Source organism: Bufo gargarizans, chromosome 4 (assembly GCF_014858855.1).
Source record: "Bufo gargarizans isolate SCDJY-AF-19 chromosome 4, ASM1485885v1, whole genome shotgun sequence".
In the NCBI taxonomy this organism is placed as follows: domain Eukaryota; kingdom Metazoa; phylum Chordata; class Amphibia; order Anura; family Bufonidae; genus Bufo; species Bufo gargarizans.
In genome coordinates this window covers 388,586,896-388,607,872 of record NC_058083.1, presented here as the reverse complement: position 1 = coordinate 388,607,872, position 20,977 = coordinate 388,586,896, and the positions used below count along the sequence as shown (strand labels likewise).

The 20,977-nt window shown below is 43.9% G+C and overlaps 1 protein-coding gene across 1 annotated transcript in view; it reads left to right on the top strand.

Annotated features, from left to right (window-relative positions):
- Positions 1-2,103: 2,103 nt before the first annotated feature.
- SLC30A6 (solute carrier family 30 member 6) overlaps positions 2,104-20,977 on the top strand; it is a 51,271-nt gene continuing 32,397 nt past the window's right edge. Inside the window, exons 1-6 of the mRNA XM_044290403.1 lie at positions 2,104-2,171; positions 5,790-5,876; positions 9,281-9,365; positions 10,637-10,679; positions 13,020-13,085; positions 14,555-14,635. Of these exons, the coding sequence (XP_044146338.1) occupies positions 2,169-2,171; positions 5,790-5,876; positions 9,281-9,365; positions 10,637-10,679; positions 13,020-13,085; positions 14,555-14,635 (365 nt within the window). The 5' untranslated portion in view covers positions 2,104-2,168. The remainder of the gene's footprint in view (positions 2,172-5,789; positions 5,877-9,280; positions 9,366-10,636; positions 10,680-13,019; positions 13,086-14,554; positions 14,636-20,977) is intronic.

The following is a 20,977-nucleotide window of genomic DNA, read 5'->3' as shown; positions in this document are numbered from 1 at the left end:
CCCACTCCTGCTTTTGGCTTACAAATATTGATCAAATAATGATGCAAAATACTGACCATGTGAAAGAGGCCTTATGCTCACTTTGCATCCGTTTTGGCCATTTACATCTGAAATCTTTTTTTTTAAAGGAAATAAAGGTTCTGCTTACAGGACTTTAATGGTCTCTATAACAAGGTCAGTATTTGGTCAGTATTTTGCATCAGTTTCTGATCAGTATTTGTAAGCCAAAAGCAGGAGTAGATCCAAAACAGAGATAAAATGTAATGGAAATATTTGCACCTCTTTTGTGTTTTGGACCCACTCCTGCTTTCAGCTTACAAATTCTGATCAAATAGTTATGCTAAATACTGACCAAATACCAGGCAAAAGAGGCCTTATGCTCCCTTTGCATCCATTTTGGCTATTTACATCTGAAAACAGAAAAAAAGGAAAAAAGCTTCTGAATAGAGGACTTTAATGGCCTTTATAACAAGGGCAGTATTTGGTCAGTATTTTGCATCAGCATTTGTAAGCCAAAAACAGGAGTGGGTCCAAAACAGGGATAAAATGTAATGGAAATATTTGCATCTCTTCTTTTCTCTTTTTTTTTTCCTGTTCTGTTCTCCTGACGGATCAGAAGAACTGAAATATAAACGGTGATGTGAACACGGACAATAGTGGCCCCATAAAATAGTGGGGTTAGGGGCCAACAGCTGTCGGCAGTAACAGGGACAATCATCGCCCCATGACAGAGTGGGAATAGGGGCCAACAGCAGGGGCAGTAACAGGGACAATCATGGCCCCATGACAGAGTGGGGAGGGGACGGCAGCAGTGGCAGTAACAAAGACAATAGTAGCCCCATAACAGAGTGGGGATACGGGCTAACAGCAGTGGCAGTAACAGGGACAATAGTTGCCCCATAGCAGAGTGTGGAGGGGGGCGTCAACAGTGGCAGTAACAGTGGAAGTACCAATACCCTGCTGTCCTGAAGGGGGCGCCAGAGCAGTCTCACCTCACTCTATCCCTCCTCAGGCTGTACTAGAAAGCTGTAATGGCTCCTGCGCTCCCCTTCCACTCCATTGTGAGGAGAGGCAGGACGTGCTTCCTCTCATGGGATTGTTGGGAGCCCTTGCTGACAGATCCCTGGGGGGTTAGTATTGGGGGTTACACTTCACCTGGAGCTGCCCCTCCCCTTCCTATACACAGAAGAAGAAGTCACTGAAGAGGCTGCAGATGATGAGTGTCCTGTCCTGTGCCAGTCAGTGTCAGGAAGAACATGGACTCCCAGTCTCCACCTGTCCCCTGTATGTCCGTCTACTATCTGTTTGTCTATCTATCTAATATCTAGCTATGTATCTATTTATCTATCTATCTATCTATCTATCTATCTATCTATCTCTCTCATATCTATCACGAGGCTGAAGGTTTCCTATTCATCAGGTCCTTATTGACATAGCTATTTATTTTTAATTTTTAAAGACACCTTATCTACAGTAATATTGCAGTAAGCAGTCCTTAATGTAATTCAATTGAAAGCGGCATTAAAATAAAAAAGATGGGCATCTAAGTGAGCACAAAAAAGGAATTAAATGAATTGGGGCCTCTGCCAACATACAGAGGGTGATACCCTGCATCAGATATAGTGGTGATCAGCCTTGCCCTGAAGAGGCCAGGCTGATCTCCACTATAGCTGATGCTAGGCATCACCCTCTGTATGTTGCCAGTGGCCCCAATTCATTTAATTCCTTTTTTGTGCTCACTTAGATGCCCATTGTGTGCTCATCTTATGTATTTTAATGCCACTTTCAACGCCTCACTGCAACCTTTGCAGTTACTATTGATAAGGTGTGCTCAAAATTCTTTTTAAAAAAAAATTATATGAATAAGAAACTGACTTCAGCCTTCAATTATCTAAGATAACCTGACAATTACAGCTATCACAAATCGTTTTCTTTTCTATGCCGGTCATCTACTGCCCCCTACCGACGAGTCGCCGTTATGCATACTGCAGCAACATTAAAACTTTCCCAAAGTAAAGATGGCTTCCGGCCACGTAGCTAAAATAGTCACGTGACTTGACGCTGACCTGACGCTTTCTTTCCAACCAACCAATGAATGTCAAGCCGGTCTCCATGCCAACGTGGTCCGCCCACCGGTCAGTGGCTTTTCCGGCCCCGGGTTCCTAAACATGGTAAGTGTTGTGTGTCCTGGTATGGAGACAGGGGGTTGGGATGCGGACGGATGTCGGCGACAGTATATGGAATAAATAGTAGAGCAGTTATTTTCATGCATAGACTCTTGAATTGCAGGCGTCACGTGGTGGAGTATACTTTCCCTTTAAGCTTCTGTATGACTGTCAGTGGCCCTTTAAAAGGACATCTGCTGAGACATGCTGTGATGTGTGATGTCCTTGAGTGTCCCTTATGTTTGTAAGGAGTTATCGTCCTGGCACTGGACATGGGTGGCTGGGGCAGTTTACAGTGCACAGCACCCCTGAGGGCCACCCCTGGTGCTTTGTGATCAGCCACCTCCAGGCTTCATCATGGCTGTGCATGTAATGCATGGATGTAGCAGCACTGAAGGGAACAGTGATATAGATTGGGGGGACATTAGCTCAGGTGGTAATGTTGTGGGACATCCTCATTAATGCATAATCACCTATAGTAAGTTGTCTCAATCATGAATGTAGGGATCCACACGTCTACGTCCGCTTATAAGATCGGGGGGGGGGGGGATCAAACTGTTGTAAAGGAAAACTGGCTTAGTTGCCCATGGCCACCAATCAGATTCCACCTTTTATTTTCCAAAGGAGCTCTGAAAAATGAAAGGTGGAATCTTGTTGTTATGGGCAACTAAGCCGGTGTGGTTTTCATAAATCTACCCCCGGGTTTTCATATAAATTCTATGCTGCCCGGAGGACGACTCCATCAGTATGTCCTATTAGGATATCACAGAGGCGAGCCCCCGATTGTGACTAGCCTCTCTTGGGGAAGGCAGCGGACTCCACCCTCCCCTATTACAAAGGGTGAAATCCACTGGGGAGAAGCACGGCATGCTGCAGATATCAAATCCTCACCGCAGGTCAATATAGGGTACTTTCACACTAGCGTTTTTTCTTTTCTGGCATAGAGTTCCGTCACAGGGGCTCAATACCGGAAAAGAACTGATCGGGTATATCCCCATGCATTCTGAATGGAGAGTAATCCGTTCCGGATGTCTTCAGTTCTGTCGTTTTCACTCATCAGGCAAAAGAGAAAACCGTAGCATGCTACAGTTTTTATCTCCGGCGAAGAAAGCTGAAGACTTGCCAGCATTTTACCCCATAGGAATGTATTAGTGCCAGATCTGGCATTCAAAATACCCGAATGCCAGATCAGTCCTTCCGGCCTGCGCATGCGCAGACCGGTAAAAATGTGGAAAAAAAATGCAAGACCGATCCGTCTGTCCGCATGACAAGCGGAGAGACGGATCCGTTCTTGCAATGCATTTGTGAGATGGATCCGGATCGGTCTCACAAATGCTTTCAGTCACACTCAGATCGGCGGATCCGGCGGGCAGTTCCGGCCCACCGGATCACACTGCCCTAAGTGTGAAAGTAGCCTTACACCGCGGTTTTTGTACATATCATGTGGTGCGATTCCTTGCCGATACTGTGCAAAACTGCGAGTATCCGCAACAGCAACAAATTGGCTTTGAAGCACATGTTGACAGTGTTGGGCCTGAGCGAATAAGATAAGACCCAGTGGTAGGGAGCAGGTTAGTATGCTTCTCTTTGCAGGTCTGGCCAGGTAGGGTCTGCCCAAGCACCCCCAAAAGGTGAAGAACCCCTTTACACAGAGAGCGGCTCCTAGTCTGTAGGACTTGGTGGGAGCACATTTATTTGGCTGGGGAGAGGAAGATAAACTTTTGGTAGACCTTGATGGGAGCTGCATATGTCTTGTAGAAAGTATCTGCTATTGAGGACAGAGGGGCTGCTGTCACCCACATTAGATTGTCCTTTGACCTGGACCTCATCTGTATGGCAATCGTAATGCCACTGTATGACCATAGTAAAAGTTCACCTAATGGAGATGCCCAGATTTAGGGTTGGAGAAGTCTGCCAACTTTCAGCTTAGTTTTGAACAATGCCCATGACCTTCTCATTCAGCTCAGCATGTTGATGGTCACAAGTTTCATATTAGCCATTGAACTCACAGCAGGGTCTTGTCTCCCCCATCCTCCCCATAGTAGTCACATCCAAGATTTGTTTCCACCAGTCCTCCATAGTGGTCTCAACAATGTGTTTTCAGCCTCCTCCATGGTGCTTAGCGGCCGCTGTAGGGAGACTATATGGTCAGACGTGGCAATAACAGCTTACAGAAGGCACTTTCCTTGCTAGGGCGCAGCCGTGCTTAGTTTTTAGAGGACAGGGCAAATTTTTGGCCATGTAAAAAAACATAAAAGAGTTTTTTGGGCCGTTGTTTTTTTTAGTCAGTTTACTTGCTTTTTTTTTCATGTAGAGAAGTCTGTATGAAAACGCCTGAAAAAAGGCCACACCAAGAGCATGCTGCGATTGGAAAAAAGAACACCAGTAAACTGTATAAAACGCCACACAAAAATGCCGTGTTTGGCCTCATCCACATTTGTGGACCCATTCATTTCTATGGGGCCGTATAAGATTCCATCCATGTGCTGACCGCAACCGTTTGGCCGCATGTCAAAAAGTATTATAGAACATGTTCTATTATTGTCCGCTTTACGGAGTAGATATTTTGAATGCAGGATGGGAAATTGCAGGGCGCACGCGTTCTGTATCTGTTTTTCAGATCTGCGCTTTGCAAAACACATACGGTCTTGTGCATGAGGCCTTTGCAGGACGTTTTAGGGTTTTGTATTGGCCCACGTGTAACAGCAGGTTTTTATGGTCTGAAAAAAAAAAAACATTTGTCAATCTTCTTAGTGGATTTTATATACCCACCCAGTGGGACCTGTCAAGGGGAGCGTACTTACCTGCCCCCCAACACTCTCTGTAGGTCCACTACTGTCTTTACTGTGCTACGGTTCCAGCACAGACTGGGGTCATGTACGCTGCTAAAGTCAATAACTGGCTGCAGCAGGTTACTTGCAGGGACTAAAGCACAGTGAAGACAAAGATGGACCCATGGAGCAGGTGAGCATGCTTTCCTTGACAGGTCCCTCTGGGTGAGAGGGTTATTTAAAATCCACGTAGAAGTTGTCTAACCCCTTTGCGCAGTGGTTTCTTTAGTTTAGACAGTCCAGGTAGTTACCAAATTTGCGGCATATGCACCCCATAACTGGATTACATGCACCAACATCATAGACTTAGTTCCTCAGATTGAGGAATTTGTGATATGAAAATATTCTCCCTTTTTTCTTTTCAGAACCTCAGACGGGTTGGTACTTGGTGACAGTAGACCTGTGAAGGAATAGCTTAGATATGTTGTAGCCTACAGCTGTGGGTTGTATTACTGTATTTTTTGCTCTATAAGACGCACCGGCCCATGAGATGCACATAGGTTTTAGAGGAGGACAATAAGAAAGAAATACTTTTTTATTAGCTCTCAGATCAGACCAGCAATCAGACCCCAATGTGAAGGACCGCCATGGCTCATATATCAGCCCTCAGCCTCATTGCAGCAGCCCCCAGCCTCATTAGTACCATACGCCTTACTGGACCACATACATCCAGGAGACCAGATTGTGCTTTATTCTGGATGCTTTATGTCATTGATCTTTCTGCAGCATATTCATCTGTTTTGTGTCTCTCACCCTATTCAGAAGACACTTTTATGCTTTTTTTTCCATAAAGGGGACCATCCATCTTTTCCGGAAGACACAGCGCTCACTTTTTGGCAAATTAACGCAGGAGTTTCGATTAGTGACATCTGATCGGAGGGTAAGTAGCTGGTAAGGGTAGAACATTTATAATTAGTGTTGCGCAAACTTGCGTTTTAAGTTCAGCGTCTAAAGTTCGGGTCATCCAAGTATCCCGTTATGGATTCTAAATTCTGTTATGGTCCATGGTAGCGGAATCCATAACGGGATAACGGAATTTAGAATCCATAACGGGATTCGTCGATAACCTGAACTCGAACTTTAGACGCCGAACTTAAAACACAAGTTCGCTCAACACTATTTATAATCACATTTTGCCTGTTCTCACTTTCCAATCATTTATTTAATGCATCTAGTACAGGGTTCCTCACCTCCGGTCCTCAGGGCCCACCTGCCGGTCATGTTTTCAGGATTTCCTTAGTATTGAGCAGGTGATTATAATTAGTGTCAGCGCATCAGGACTTACCACAGGTATTCATTCTGTGGGATGTTCTCATGACCGGTAGGTGGGTCCTGAGGACTGGAGTTGAGAAACCCTGATATAAGGCTAAGGGCTCATTCACACAACCGTGGTTTGGTTTCACATCCGAGCCACATTTTTTGCGGCTCAGCTGTGGACCCATTCACTTCAATGGGGCCGCAAAAGATGCGGATAGCACTCCGTGTGCTGTCCACATCTGTTGCTCTGTTCCGTGGCCCTGCAAAAATTAAATGCACAAAAAAATGCACAATTTTTCCGCACAAGTGCAAAACGTTTTAATGAGTTTTGCACGCGCGTGAGAAAAGTCTGCATGCTTGGTACCCGAACCCGGACTTCTTCACAGAAGTTCGGGTTGGGGTTAGGTGTTCTGTAGATTTTATTATTTTCCCTTATAACATGGTTGTAAGGGAAAATAATAGCATTCTTAATACAGAATGCATAGTACAATAGCGCTGGAGGGGTTAAAAAATTTTTTTTTAACTCACCTCATCAACTTGTTCACGCAGCCCGGCTTCTCTTCTGTCGTCTTCTTTGACGCCCAGGAGGAAAAGGACCTGTGGTGACGTCACTGCGCTCATCACATGGTCCATCACATAATCCATCACCATGGATGAGCGCAGTGACGTCACCACAGGTCCTTTTCCTCTTGGGCATCAAAGAAGAAGACAGAAGGGAAGCAGGGCTGCGCGAACAAGTGGATTGAGGTGAGATAAATTATTATTATTTTATTTTTTTTAACCCCTCTCCAGCGCTATTTTACTATGCATTCTGTATAGTAAAATAATAATGATCTGGTCCCCATCCCGATCGTCTTCTAGCAACCGTGCATGAAAATCGCACCGCATCCGCACTTGCTTGCGGATCCTTGCGATTTTCACGCAGCCCCATTCACTTCTATGGGGCCTGTGTTTGTGTGAAAAACGCACAATATAGAGAATGCTGCGATTTTCACGCAACACATAAGTGATGCATGAAAATCACAGCTCATGTGCACAGCCCCATAGTAGTGAATGGGTCTGGATTCAGTGCGGGTGCAATACGTTCACCTCACGCATTGCACCCGCGCGGAAAACTCGCCCGTGTGAAAGAGGCCTAAGGCTACACAGCTTTTATATGGCACGATCAATCCATTGGAGATGTGGATGAATGCAGCTCTGACAACGGATCCACCAAAGGTGCTGTACATTGTCTTGCGTGACTGCTTCTTCATTTCACTTGGCTACGTGCATATTTTCTGTTGGAACATGTAACTTCTAGTCATTTTCAGCATGGATATAAAAAAGTTGAAAAGAAAAATATGCATGAAAGCTATCCATGTAAGCTAACCTAAGAAGAAGGCACAGATGCCAGACAGTTGCACTTGTCACATGTATGGTCATAATTTACTTTGATATTTGGGTGTTCAGAGCTTCCAGATTGTGAGTCTCTCTGCAGAAGATATGCATATTGCATATTCAGGTTGTGAATGACTTGGTTGACTGGGTTTCCGTTTTAACAGTTTTGTCATCAGGTGATGGTTAAACTTTTGTTACTCAGTGGTATCGGACATAATAATGTACCTCAGCTGTTGAGGCCCCTATACACCCCCTGCTGAGAACGGCAGGTTCAGCTGACAATCTAATGTGTATGGGGAGAGAGAAGTTTTGGGAAAGCTGAAGTTTTTTTTGCCTGATAATTTTGATTTCCAAGGAGTGACCACTGCCGGATGCCTCTTCCCATTGACTGCTCTTCCCCTGTCCCACCTAACCCCATCCTGCTGGTCACTGCGTCCAGCATGTAAGCTGGCTGAGTTTATGGAAATGTCAAAGCTCGCTGTGCAACGCTGTTACGTGAATGCGAGTTATGGAAACCCAGGGAGCTAAGCTGTTTGTGGAACCTGTGAGATGCTTTTTGTGTAACTCCCATTCATTCAGTGAGCTCAGCTCTATCCTTAAACCCAGCCACCCCTGGCAGCCATGATGCTGCAGCCGGTGGGTTGGGCTCAAGGGACCCCCATTCTAGAGATAACAGGGACCCACACTTTTCAGACACGGTATCTGGGTTTTGCGAATCCACAATTTGCGGACTGCAAAACAGGCTACGGTTGTGTGCAGGCGCCCCGAGAGTTGCTCCCTCTCTTTCAGACCCTGCAGGTTGTTATTTGAATGGGTGGCAGGGGGAATGCATGGTCAGGCATAACTCCCCCTGGCCATAATAGCTGCTTGCCTGGTCTGCTTCTATTAGAAGGGATTGTCTTCATGAGACATCCCTTCAATGCCATGATTTTTCCCACTGAAGGCAGCAGTAAATACTGTCAACTACACACTTAATACAGTAAAAATAAAAGGTATACTGACATATATCGCCCGAGCATACGCCAGAAGATCACACTTGTGCTATATGTCAGCCTCTTTTACTTTCGTCATCCATTGCTTTTGTGTATTGTATCTATCCATTTAGAAATGACAATGTTGCAGTTGTCACATTGGCCATTAGATGGCGCATCAGTCTAAGGCCCCATGCACACGGCTGTGTTTCACGGCCGTGTGCGGGCCGTGGAACCGCGGCCTGGATCCCTCCTGAGAGCAGGAGCGCACGGCGTCACTGGTTGCTATGACGCCGTGCGCTCCCTGCTGCCGCCGCAATACAGTAATACACTGGTATGATCTATACCAGTGTATTACTGTACTGTGCCGGCAGCAGGGAGCGCACGGCGTCATAGCAACCAGTGACGCCGTGCGCTCCTGCTCTCAGGAGGGATCCAGGCCGCGGTTCCACGGCCCGCACATGGCCGTGAAACACGGCCGTGTGCATGGGGCCTAAACTTTAGAACAGTAAGTAAACCAGAGAGAACTTTACAGTAAAGTAAGACATATTATCGCTAGCAGTCGGAGGGGCAGTGACAGAATGACTGTTGTATTGGTTAACGCAGAATTTCTGAATGAATTGAAACCTTCCTGTACTAGTTATACTGGTTTAAATCATTTTGGACTTTCTAATTGCAGTCTTGGAAGATCTTGCTGTTTGGTGCCATAAATGTGGTTTGCACAGGATTCTTGCTCACATGGTGCAGCTCTACAAACAGTATGGGTATGTAATTACATGTAATTGTCTGTCATCCCATCGGATGGTAGTCGCATATAATATTAAAGGGGGCTGAGCTGCAGTATGCCACCACAGTGGACAGGGTCTTCATCTTCACAGTCCGTCCACTGTTATGTTTCTAGAATTGGTGGCTGCTGCAAGCAGCTGATCTGTACGGGTGATAACCGCCGAACCCGACCAATCTGATATTGACGATCTATTCAGAGGACAGGTCTTCCATATCTAATTCTGAAATGTTTTAGTGCCCTGAAGTAGTAAGGAAGTCACATAATGGATCAGTCTGCTGTCATCTTGTAGAGGAAGCTGTGGATTTATGTATTCTATATGTTAGAATCCTTGAAGGGTCACTCGGGTTCACAAAGCATTTGAGATGTCACAGATTTTTATCTGTGGAGGTCTGAGTGGTGAGATCCCCACCTTCCCCGCAACGGAAGTGAAATGGGCCCATAAACTTTCTATTGAGTCTGTCTCGTTCTTCCCCTGCAGTGCGAGGAGAACAGCGTGCTTTGCGAGCTCTTCTCTCTCTTCATTCTAGAGATCAGCGGGGTCTCGAAACCTTTACTATATCGGTATGACATATCAAAAGCTTTGTGAAACCTCTTTGACCATTTAAAGGCTATTTAACCTTTGGGGGCATTTTTATATTATTGCATTGTACCTATTTTGAGCTAAAATCGTTTTTTTTTCAATTGGTCTTTATTACAAATATGGAGCCCTTTTTTCTGTACAGAGCTGACATGCTCTAATAGAGGGATCTGAATTTCCTGTCTGCTGTCAGCCAACTAATCAGGCTCCTTATCTCTGCTCTCTGACATTATAGCTGTGTTCTTATCTTACTGATAAGAATGTGGCTTGAAGTGTTTATGACCTCTCAGTAGTGTAAAGATGAGGATTATTAGATTACCGGAACAAAGTGAAAGTACCAGTCACACAGTTAGAAAAACAGTTAACCCTTTGTGACAGAATGGCTCAATATTAATAAGGGCCATTTGAAAATATGATTTTTAGACAAAAATGAGTAAAAGGCAATCATAAACAAAAATTGCCTTTAATGACTATTAATGAGTGACCGTTGTGATTAAGGGTCATTACAGTGTGATGTATAGGAAGACTATTACCTTCTCATAGTTCACAATATATTTTATCATTCTGACATGATTTGTGCTAAAATAAAAATAAAATAAAAAAGGATTTTGGTTAAATAAAAAAAGCTTTAAACTAAACCAGCCCATTGTGATACTCTATTTATTTTTCAGCTTTGACCGCTTATACCTACCTTACAATTTTTGACCTCTTCAGGTAAGTCTTTAATGAACTTGGGGCTGCGTGAATTTACATATTGCATCAAAAGTCTGACAGTCTTGTATCTGGAGTATGGACAGATCTGTGCTACTTGCCATTTCTACTTCTATACTATGTCTATAAAAAACAAAAAAAGATATTAATTCTGTGTACAGCTTTAATCACTCATGTGACTGTTTTCTAAATTTGTAGGGCTCTTGTCCGATTTCCCTATGTTAGACGCACACATTTTAAAGGGGTTGTTATCCCACTCTTTGTAACTGATGACCTATCTTTTGGATAGGTCATCAGCATCTGACCGGTGGGGGCCTAACACCTGAGATTCCCACCAGTCAGCTCTTAGAGAAGACCATGATACTGTGAGCTCCACAGCCTTCTTGCTGCTTACCCTAGGCCAGTGACAGGCCACATGACTCATGGTCATGACATCACTTGCCTAAGGTAAGCAGCGAGAAAGCCATAGCGCTCCCAGGAAAGCCAGCCAGGGGTGTCGGACCCCCACAATCAGATGCTGATGACCTATCTAGAGCATAAGTCATCAGTACAAAGAGTCTGCTAACCTCTTTAAGGCCAAACTGCTTGAAAGCTAATTGAAATCTTAGTAATTTTTGGAATGTCAAACGTGTGAAACCCAGGCAAACAGACACCCATGGACCCAGTGTTTTGTTTTTGTTTTTCTAAATTCGTTCTGTGTTTTTGGACCTGCACCTGCTTTTGGCTCACAATTAGGGTGCATTCACACGACCGTATTTTTGGCTCCGCATCCGTTCCGCAATTTTGCGTAACGGGCGCGGACCCATTCATTTCAACGGGGCCGCAAAAGATGCGGACAGCACACAATATGCTGTCCGCATCCCTAGATCCGTTCCGTGGCCCCGCAAAAAAGATAAAGCATGTCCTATTCTTGTCCGCGGACAAGAATAGGCATTTCTGTCATGGGGCCGGCTACATTCACACGACTGGTATGCGTGTGATCCGCAAGTTGCTGACCGCAAAACACATACGGTTGTGTGAATGTACCCTTACTGGAAATAACTAATTAAATAACTGAAGTGTGAACTTGGCCTTATACAGTACAATGCAATCAATATCATGTTATCAGCCTGACCTGGGACAAAGGGGTTATGCCATTAAGGCCAGACACACACAAGCAAGTTCATTGCGAGAAACTCCCAGAGTGTGTCACTGTGAGGTCCTCTTCTGACCTCCTCTCCTCTGACGTAATGCTGTCATTGTAATCCAATAGATTCCAGGACTCCCTGGGTCACAGCATTATAAATCATTATAATGCTGTGCGATCCTGTCAGAGGAGTGGAGGTCCGAACCAGACCTCACGTGTTGTGTGTGTGTGTCTGGCCTAAGACAACTTACTCCCTACACACAGGATAGGGGATAAGCATCTGATTTGAGTGGTATCTGATCATTGGGGTCTCTTTTCTTGCTATTAGTGCTCCCTGTTTAAATGGAACGGCATACATACATGTGTGTCTGCCTCTTTATTCATCTCTATGGGACTGCCAAGTACAAATGCTCAACTATCTCCTGCAGCCTCATATAGCTTAGTGGAGCGGTAGCATGCATGCCTGACCACTGTTCCTTTTAATAGAGGGATTATCAGATCCCATTCTTGGGCCCCCCTCTAATCACATCGGTAGAATCCCTGCTATCAGACACTAGCATTTATCATGTAGAGAAAATTATTACAAGCCACTTACTAATGTATTCTTATTATCCATATTGCTTCCTTTGCTGGCTGGAATAATTCTTCCACCACATTATACACTGCTCGTTTCCATGGTTACGACCACCCTGTAATCCATCAGTGGTGGCCGTGCTTGCACACTATAGGAAAAAGAACTAGACTATATGCACTCCCACGGTCCCAGCCACCAGAGAGGTTGGTTTTTTTTTTTCTTTAGTGTGCAAACACGCCCACCACTGCTGGATTGCATGGTGGTCGTAACCAGGGAAAATAAATCCTCTTTTATAGGAGGATTTTTTAATAAGAGGAGCTGTCACCTCTCCTGACATGTCTGTTTTAATAAGTACTTGCATTCCCCCTGTAATATCAATTCTGCAGCATTTTTTCTTATAACTCGACATTGTGTCATTGCTCTTATTTTTCCTACTAGAAATTTCTGAATTAATTTACATTGGGGCGTTACCAGCTGCGATGTGTTTCTACGCTCTCGCACTGCCCAATCTGTGCCGTCAGTGTTTGCTGAGCCTTATACATGATATTGAATGTCAAATATATCTTCCCCTTGTTTGATGCATCCTGTAAATCCTGGTCACTTCCTGTTGGCGCTAAAACTATTTTCTGTCTTTATTTTGCAGTTTACTGACATGTTTGATAAGTTATTGGGTAATGATGAAAAAACAAAGCCCGACATATTCCTTTGGGTATGTACTCATTGCTTGTTATTGCCATGCTTGTTTTAAAGGACCTCAACACAACCGCTGCGCAAGTTACTACAAATCTACTCCCCGTAAGCAGAGGGGACTCTCTTCTGAAAATATTAAAGGGGTATTCTCTTATTATAATGGTATGGCATATCACAGTAATTGCCTCTGATCTTGCTGGCAGCGCTACTGGTTGCTGATCAGGAGGATGGGGTGAAATGGGAACCGGGCAAGCCAGTGATCACTGGAGGTTCCAGCGATCTTGGTCATCACGTGTCCTGTGGATTTTGGGAAAACTCCTTTAAAGGGCATCTGTCAGCAAGTTCCGACCCTATATTAAGCAGGGTCAGCCCTACCAGGCATTGTATCTGGGTTTGCTGACAAATGCTTTTTAATTGGTTCTTTCTTTACTGGTTCCCTCATGTACAATGTCTCCAGTCGTTTGTTAGGGCTCAATAAGTGGATCTGACATGACTAGCCAACGTTAAAGGGTATCTGTCATGAGAAATACCGTTATGTAGCTGACGGACATTAGCGATGTGCTAATGTCAGCAGTACATGACAGTATGCTTTATAACTCCCTGCCTGCCGCCGTTCTCTTAAAGTAAAGACTTTTAAAATATGCTAATGAGCCTCTAGGTGCTATTAGGGCATTGCTTCGGCACCTAGAGGCTCGGTCTACGCACCCTTTGGCACGCCCAGGTCCAGTTGATTGACTTTCGAGTTCTCGTCAGTGTCCTGTAAATCCCGCGCCTGCGCTGTCCCGTTTAGTATTCGGTGCAGGCGCAGGGAGTGAAGGATGTGCTCCTGCTGCTGGCTTCCTTGCTGCGCCTAAGGAAGGAAGCCGGCAGAAGAAGCGCGTCCTTCACTCACTGACGGAAACCCTTTAAGGTTTAATAATCTGTAAGGCTCTATTCACATCACATTTAGACCCTGGGTTATCGGTGTCAGATTAGTGGGGATCTGATGCCCTGCACTTCCACCGATCAGCTGTCCGTGAGTAGCACTGATGCAAGAAACAGGTACTGAAAGAACGTAATCCCTTCCACCATAGCACTGTACCCATTCACTTAAATAGGAGCAACGCTCCAGTAATCGGCTCCATCCTCGACACAGTGGATGGAGCTGTGTAATTCTGGTGTCTGTCTCCAGCACCTTAGCTACTCCCATACAGCTGGGGGGGGGGGGATCGGACACCCTCCAATCTGATATCGATGACCAGAATTTAATGAACTGTAGACTTTACTATCATATGAGATGCATTTAAAGGGGATCTCCAGGGTTTAACAATTAATAACCTAGGGTTAGGCCATCAATTGTTAAATTCTGGAAAACCCTTTTGAATCATCTCCTAAAATTCAGTAGAACTTAACATCACAGACCTAAACCAGCCTAAAAACCCTCTTGTTTATTATTTGTTTTAATAATGATTGCAAACTTAATTTTTAAAATGTTTTTTTTTTTTTCAGGTTTGAAAGATTTGAAGTTTTAGCAGTTTTTGCATCCACAGTTCTAGCACAATTGGGGGCTCTCTTCATTCTTAAAGAAAGGTACGTGCGTCAAATGTCCAAATGTAGATTCTTAGTTCTAACCTCCGCAGCGTGAAATTTTCCAGCCCATGACATTTGTGGGATTGTGTATGGCATTTTGGTCAGTTACATTGGAAATTGGCTAACACAACCAATAGGTCAAATACATGTATACGCATAGCAGCTGTAGACTGCAGTAGGATTTTTGTGGCGTTTTCATGTTGCATCGGAGCAGTAAAAAGAATTTAGTTGCAGAAGTGTTCTTGGCCTTCGACAAATACAGTGATGAAAAAAAACCTGAGTGAGTAGAGCTGGTCGTTAATTAGGGGATCTTGTCCTGTCCCTTGGTTATGTCACAATCTGCCTACAATCGAATGTTCATCCGGTCAGCTGCTGCACAATGAAACCATGGTCAGGACGGTTGGATAATATTCGATATCCTGTCTGATTCTTTCTTCCCAATGGGCGATGAGCAGAAGTAGATTGTTTTTTCAGCAGCTTCACTTCTCTTTATAGAGAAGCTGTGAGGTATTCCTATAATACCAAATGATCTATTATCCACTGGATTTTTGGATAACTGGTAGATTATTGTGGTCCACAAGAATTTAGTCCCAAGTCCATCATTTTACTGGTGCGGCTGTCGAGCATAGGCACAGTCTATGGGACTGATGAAAATAGCAGCATACAGTGCTTTGCTGTTTGGCACTGCCATGGTGCAGTGGTGCTCATTCTCAACCCTTGCTCCATACATAGGTCAGAGTTATCCTAAATTACTGAACATACTGATGTACAGAGAGGACAGACTGGTAGGGATGTGGCTAATGAGCAGCAGCAGTTGTAGGCAGTTGGTTCCATTACCACAGCCCCACATCACCACAGTCTGTCCGATCTGTCCTCTCTGTATTTCATGTCTCCTCATGATCTCCATTCCTACAGAGATTCAGCTGAAGATCGTATCAGCTGTATTCAGGATCATAATCCCTGACAAGCAGAGCAGAGAGGAGGACGATGCAGTTCTTTACCTCAGTGTTGTGAAGTAACGTGTCCTGCTGTGTGATTAGGACAGGTTTTGTGTGTACTGATAGGATGGCGGAGGGGGCGTGGCCTGGCTAGCGATGTGAGAAGACGCACGCTGCTGAGCTCCTGAGCTGCATCGAACTTATCCTACGCTATCCTGAAACTGGGGCCATATATTCGACAAGCTGGTGCTAGAGGAGACACGCTGACACTCTACGGACCGACTCCTGCAATGACCCCTGCGGGTAAGAAAGAGAAAGAGTGCAGAGAGGGCCCGGGCATGCCGGCGGTGAAACAAGATGGCGCCGCAGCCAGAGCGGCAGACGCAGAGGCTCGTCTGAAAAAATTTCATAGAACTCCTCGGACTGAGGAGAACATACCAGCGACTAGCTCTGGTGCAGATGAGCTCCCTGTAGCTACTGATCAGGCTGACAGCAATGAAGCTGTAGGGGAAGATGGTTTGGTGGAGAAACAGGCCAGCGCTGAGGTACATAAGGCCCCACCTGAAAGAGAAATCCCTGACCTTCCCCAAGAGACCGAACCAACGGCCAAAGATATTTACGCGGTAGTGCAGCAATGTAATACTACGCTAGCCTCCCTGCACACTTCTATAGGCTCCCTCCAGACAAATGTGACTTTTATACGGCAAGATCTTAAGAAAGTCAATGAGAGGGTAGCAGAAGTGGAACACCGCGTGAGTGAATTGGAAGACTAACTTCCTCCTGTTAAAAGAGACATGGCTAAGGTTATTAATAACATCACTCTTCTTATCAATAAAGCAGAGGACCTTGAAAACAGTTCTTGGCCGGAATAATCTTAGGCTGGTGGGGGTGCCGGAAAGAGCTGAAGGTTCTAATGCCCTAGTGTTTTTCGAAAAATGGTTTACAGAAAAATTTGGTGCCCAGGTCCTATCCCCAATATTCGCCATCGAGAGGGCACACAGAGTACCATTTTGTCCTCCACCACCAGCCTCCCCGGCCGATATTGGTCAGGATCCTTCACTTCCAAGATCGTGATGCTATCTTGCGTAAAGCTCAGGATTTATTGGACCTTACTATTGATGGCAATAAAATTTCCACATTCCCGGATTTTTCTGCGGATGTCCAACGGCGACAAGCCAGATTCCTGGAAGTCAAAAGACGTATGCAGATCTGAAATGTGCAATACTCCATGTTATATCCTTCAAAGCTACGAGTGATTGCGGGAGGGAAAACATATTTTTTTTTAATCTTTAATCACCAGACGATGCCTCCGCTTGGTTGGATCTACAGGATCTGCATAAGGCCTCCACTAAAGATCTGGACTGATGACCAGGGCTGTTAAAGATCACGAAAGATGTGATCATGAATGTCTTCGTTTTTCAGCCGTTTGATTGATGAGTATATTCTATACTTTGTTCCATTTATGTGCTGTATTAATCCCAATTTTTTTAATAGGGTGTCTATTCATGTTGGGACGTTTCAGTTTGCTAATATTATATTGTCATACATACGGGCCTGGAAACGTTCGTACCAGCCTATATCACTAATAAGCTAAATGTATACTACCTGTGCCTTTAGTTTTAGAACTATATTTGTGATGCTTAGCTCAGGACTCTTCTGTTTATACTAGAATACTTGCACTATAGTATCATTACTGAATGCTCATTTTTGTGAGTGCTAGTTTCAGGAATTTCTTGAGCCTCATGTTTTTGTCTAGGGGGGATATTATCCCCATTTTGTTTGTTACAGTTTTACTGTGTCGTGCATTGCTCTGCTATGATCAAGTACAATTGTATTGGGGAGGAATGTGCGGAGGGACGGCTTACTTACATATGTTAGCGTGCTGTATGGATTTTGTCCATCATGATATATGGCATATCCTGTTTAATATTGCCATGTTGAAACATAATGTTGGCTAAAATGCAAGTATTAGTGTGGACTGTTAGGGGGATGAGAGACAGTGTCAAAAGACAAGCTATTTTCAATGCAGTCCAACACCATCAACCTGCCATTTTATGTTTTCTGGAGACACATTTGTCTGCACAGGACCATAATTTGCTACACAAGCCATGGATCTCTTACTCTTATCGTTCCACATTCTCTACTCATGCTAGAGAGGCTAGCGTCCTGGTACATAAGACTATACCTTTTGAATGCTATAACTCTATTATAGACCCGGATGGTAGATTTGTCTGCCTTCACTGTTCTAGATACAATAGGCCACTTTTTCTTGTTGCTTTGTATATACATCCACCGTATTCGTGTCAGGTGATAAAGCAAGTCATAAATATTGTAGCTCAGTGTCCAATAATACCAGTACTTATGCTAGGAGACTTTAATAAATATCTAGACCCTATGTTGGATAAGTTCCAACATCATCCTTTCCCTGGTGAGATACGGGAGACTTCACTGGCCAAATTGATGAGGGAATTAGATCTCATAGTAACATAGTACATAAGGCCAAAAATAGACATTTGTCCATCCAGTTCTGCCTGTCATCCTGCAAGTTGATCCAGGGGAAGGCAAAAAACCCCTGTGAGGTAGAAGCCAATTTTCCTCACTTTAGGGGAATAAAAATTCCTTCCCGACTCCAATCAGGCAATCGGAATAAATCCCTGGATCAACGACCCCTCTCTAGTAGCTATAGCCTGTAATATTATTACGCTCCAGAAATACATCCAGGCCTCTCTTGAATTCCTTTATTGTACTCACCATCACCACCTCCTCCGGCAGAGAGTTCCATAGTCTCACTGCTCTTACCGTAAAGAATCCTCTTCTATGTTTGTGTACAAACCTTCTTTCCTCCAGACGCAGATCTCTGTACTGACCCCTGATATATTTATACATATTAATTAGATCTCCTCTCAGTTGTCTTTTTTCTAAAGTGAATAACCCTAATTTTGATAATCTTTCAGGGTACTGTAGTTGCCCCATTCCAGTTATTACTTTAGTTGCCCTCCTCTGGACCCTCTCCAGCTCTGCTGTCTGCTTTGTTCACTGGAGCCCAGAACTGTACACAGTACTCCATGTGTGGTCTGACTAGTGATTTGTAAAGTGGTAGAACTATGTTCTCATCATGGGCATCTATACCCCTTTTGATGCAACCCATTATCTTATTGGCCTTGGCAGCAGCTGCCTGACACTGTTTTTTGCAGCTTAGTTTGCTGTTTATTAAAATTCCTAGATCTTTTTCCATGTCAGTGTTACCGAGTGTTTTACCATTTTAATAAGTACGGGTGACTTGCATTATTCCTTCCCATGTGCATAACTTTACATTTGTCAGTGTTAAACCTCATCTGCCACTTATCTGCCCAAGCCTCCAATCTATCCAGATCCCTCTGTAGCAGTATACTGTCCTCTTCCGTGTTAATTACTTTACACAGTTTGGTGTCATCTGCGAAAATTTATACTTTACTGTGCAAGCCTTCTACAAGATCATTAATAAATATATTGAAGAGAATAGGGCCCAATACTGACCCCTGAGGTACCCCACTAGTGACAGTGACCCAATCTGAGTATTTACCATTAATAACCACCCTGTTTTCTATCACTGAGCCAGTTACTTACCCACTTACAGACGTTTTCTCCCAGTCCGAGCATTCTCATTTTATATACTAACTTTTTATGTGGTACAGTGTCAAATGCTTTGGAGAAGTCCAGACACACGACATCCATTGATTCGCCGCTGTCAAGTCTAGAACTTACCTCCTCATAGAAACTGATTAAATTTGTTTGACATGATCGATCCCTCACAAAGCCATGCTGATATGGCGTTATTTGCTTATTTCCGTTAAGATGCTCTAACAAAGCATCTCTCAGAAAACCTTCAAACCGTTTACCCACAACAGATGTTAAACTTACCGGCCTATAGTTTCCAGGCTCTGTTTTTGGACCCTTTTTGAATATTGGCACCACATTTGCCATGCGCCAATCCTGTGGGACATTCCCTTTCAGTATAGAATCTGCAAATATCAGAAATAAGGGTCTGGCTATGACATTACTTAATTCCCTTAGGATACGGGGGTGTATGCCATCCGGTCAAGGGCGATTTGTCTATTTTAATCTTTTTAAGTCGCTGATGTACTTCTTCCTGGGTCAGACAGGACACTTTTTTAATGGGGAATTTATTTCAACATTCTGCATGTCATCTGACAGATTATTTTCGTCAGTGAATACATTGGAGAAAAAAATATTTAACAGCTTTGCTTTCTCTTCGTCGCTCTCTGCGACTCCCCCCTCATTACTCTTTAACGGGCCGACACCTTCAGATTTATACTTTTTAACATTTATATAATTGATTTATATAATTAATCTCTATGATCTTTGGAGAGTTAGACACCCGGATGCTCGTGAATACTCCTGTTTTTCTCCGGCATTTAACTCCCTTTCCAGGATTGACTTGGTCATTGGATCCTTGGAACTGCTACCTCTTATTTCTCACATTCAATATCTACCACGTAGTTTGTCGGACCATTCTGCGCTTCGTGTAGAATTGCAATTCACTAATGGGAATAAGGGTCCTTATATGTGGAAGCTTAATCCATTTTGGATAGACCTCCTTGATAGAGGGGAACCAATTACGGAAAAGATTAAGGATTTTTTTTATCATTAATCAGGGCTCAACATCTGTTGGGGTTGTCTGGGACGCCATGAAGGCGTATGTCCGAGGTCTTTACATCCTAAAAATTAAGAGGAAGATTTCCGCTACTAGGGAGCTTACAGATACCCTGCAGAGGGAAGTAAAAGTTTTGGAAGCAGACTATGTATGGCACCCCTCACCTCAAAAGGAATTACAGTGGAAGGAGGCACAAGAAAATCTAGGGAATCATTTTAATTCCAAAATTTTTTATTGAATTTTCATAATTCAAAAGTGCAAGCACATGAGATAGCAGTTTACAATTGACATTGTGTGCATGCATATCATCATATACATTGAACATAGTCAACTCAGCGGAACCTTAACATGAAAGTCCAGTATATAGTTGTCAATAAAGGTATGTATTGCATAGACAAATAGCAACTTACAGTTGTCAGTATAGACAGAAATGATGACTTGAAAGTGCAAATCTCTGAGGTAACAACTCATAATGGACAATATAAGTACGGCTAGCGTCTAATACAATATGCAAAATACAGAGACGCCATACTATGAGAACTACATTTATAATTTTCATTGCAAGCAAACATGACATCTTGTATGTTATACGACTTCTACTTGCACCTGAAGCCAAAAGTGGTATATGCAATGTTATAACACATCAGCCAAAATAGAGAAATAACAAGAAAATAAAAGAGATAAGAGGGGGGGAAGGAGAGGTAGGGATTGGGGGAAGGTGAATGATTGCAGCACACGTTTCGGCACCTC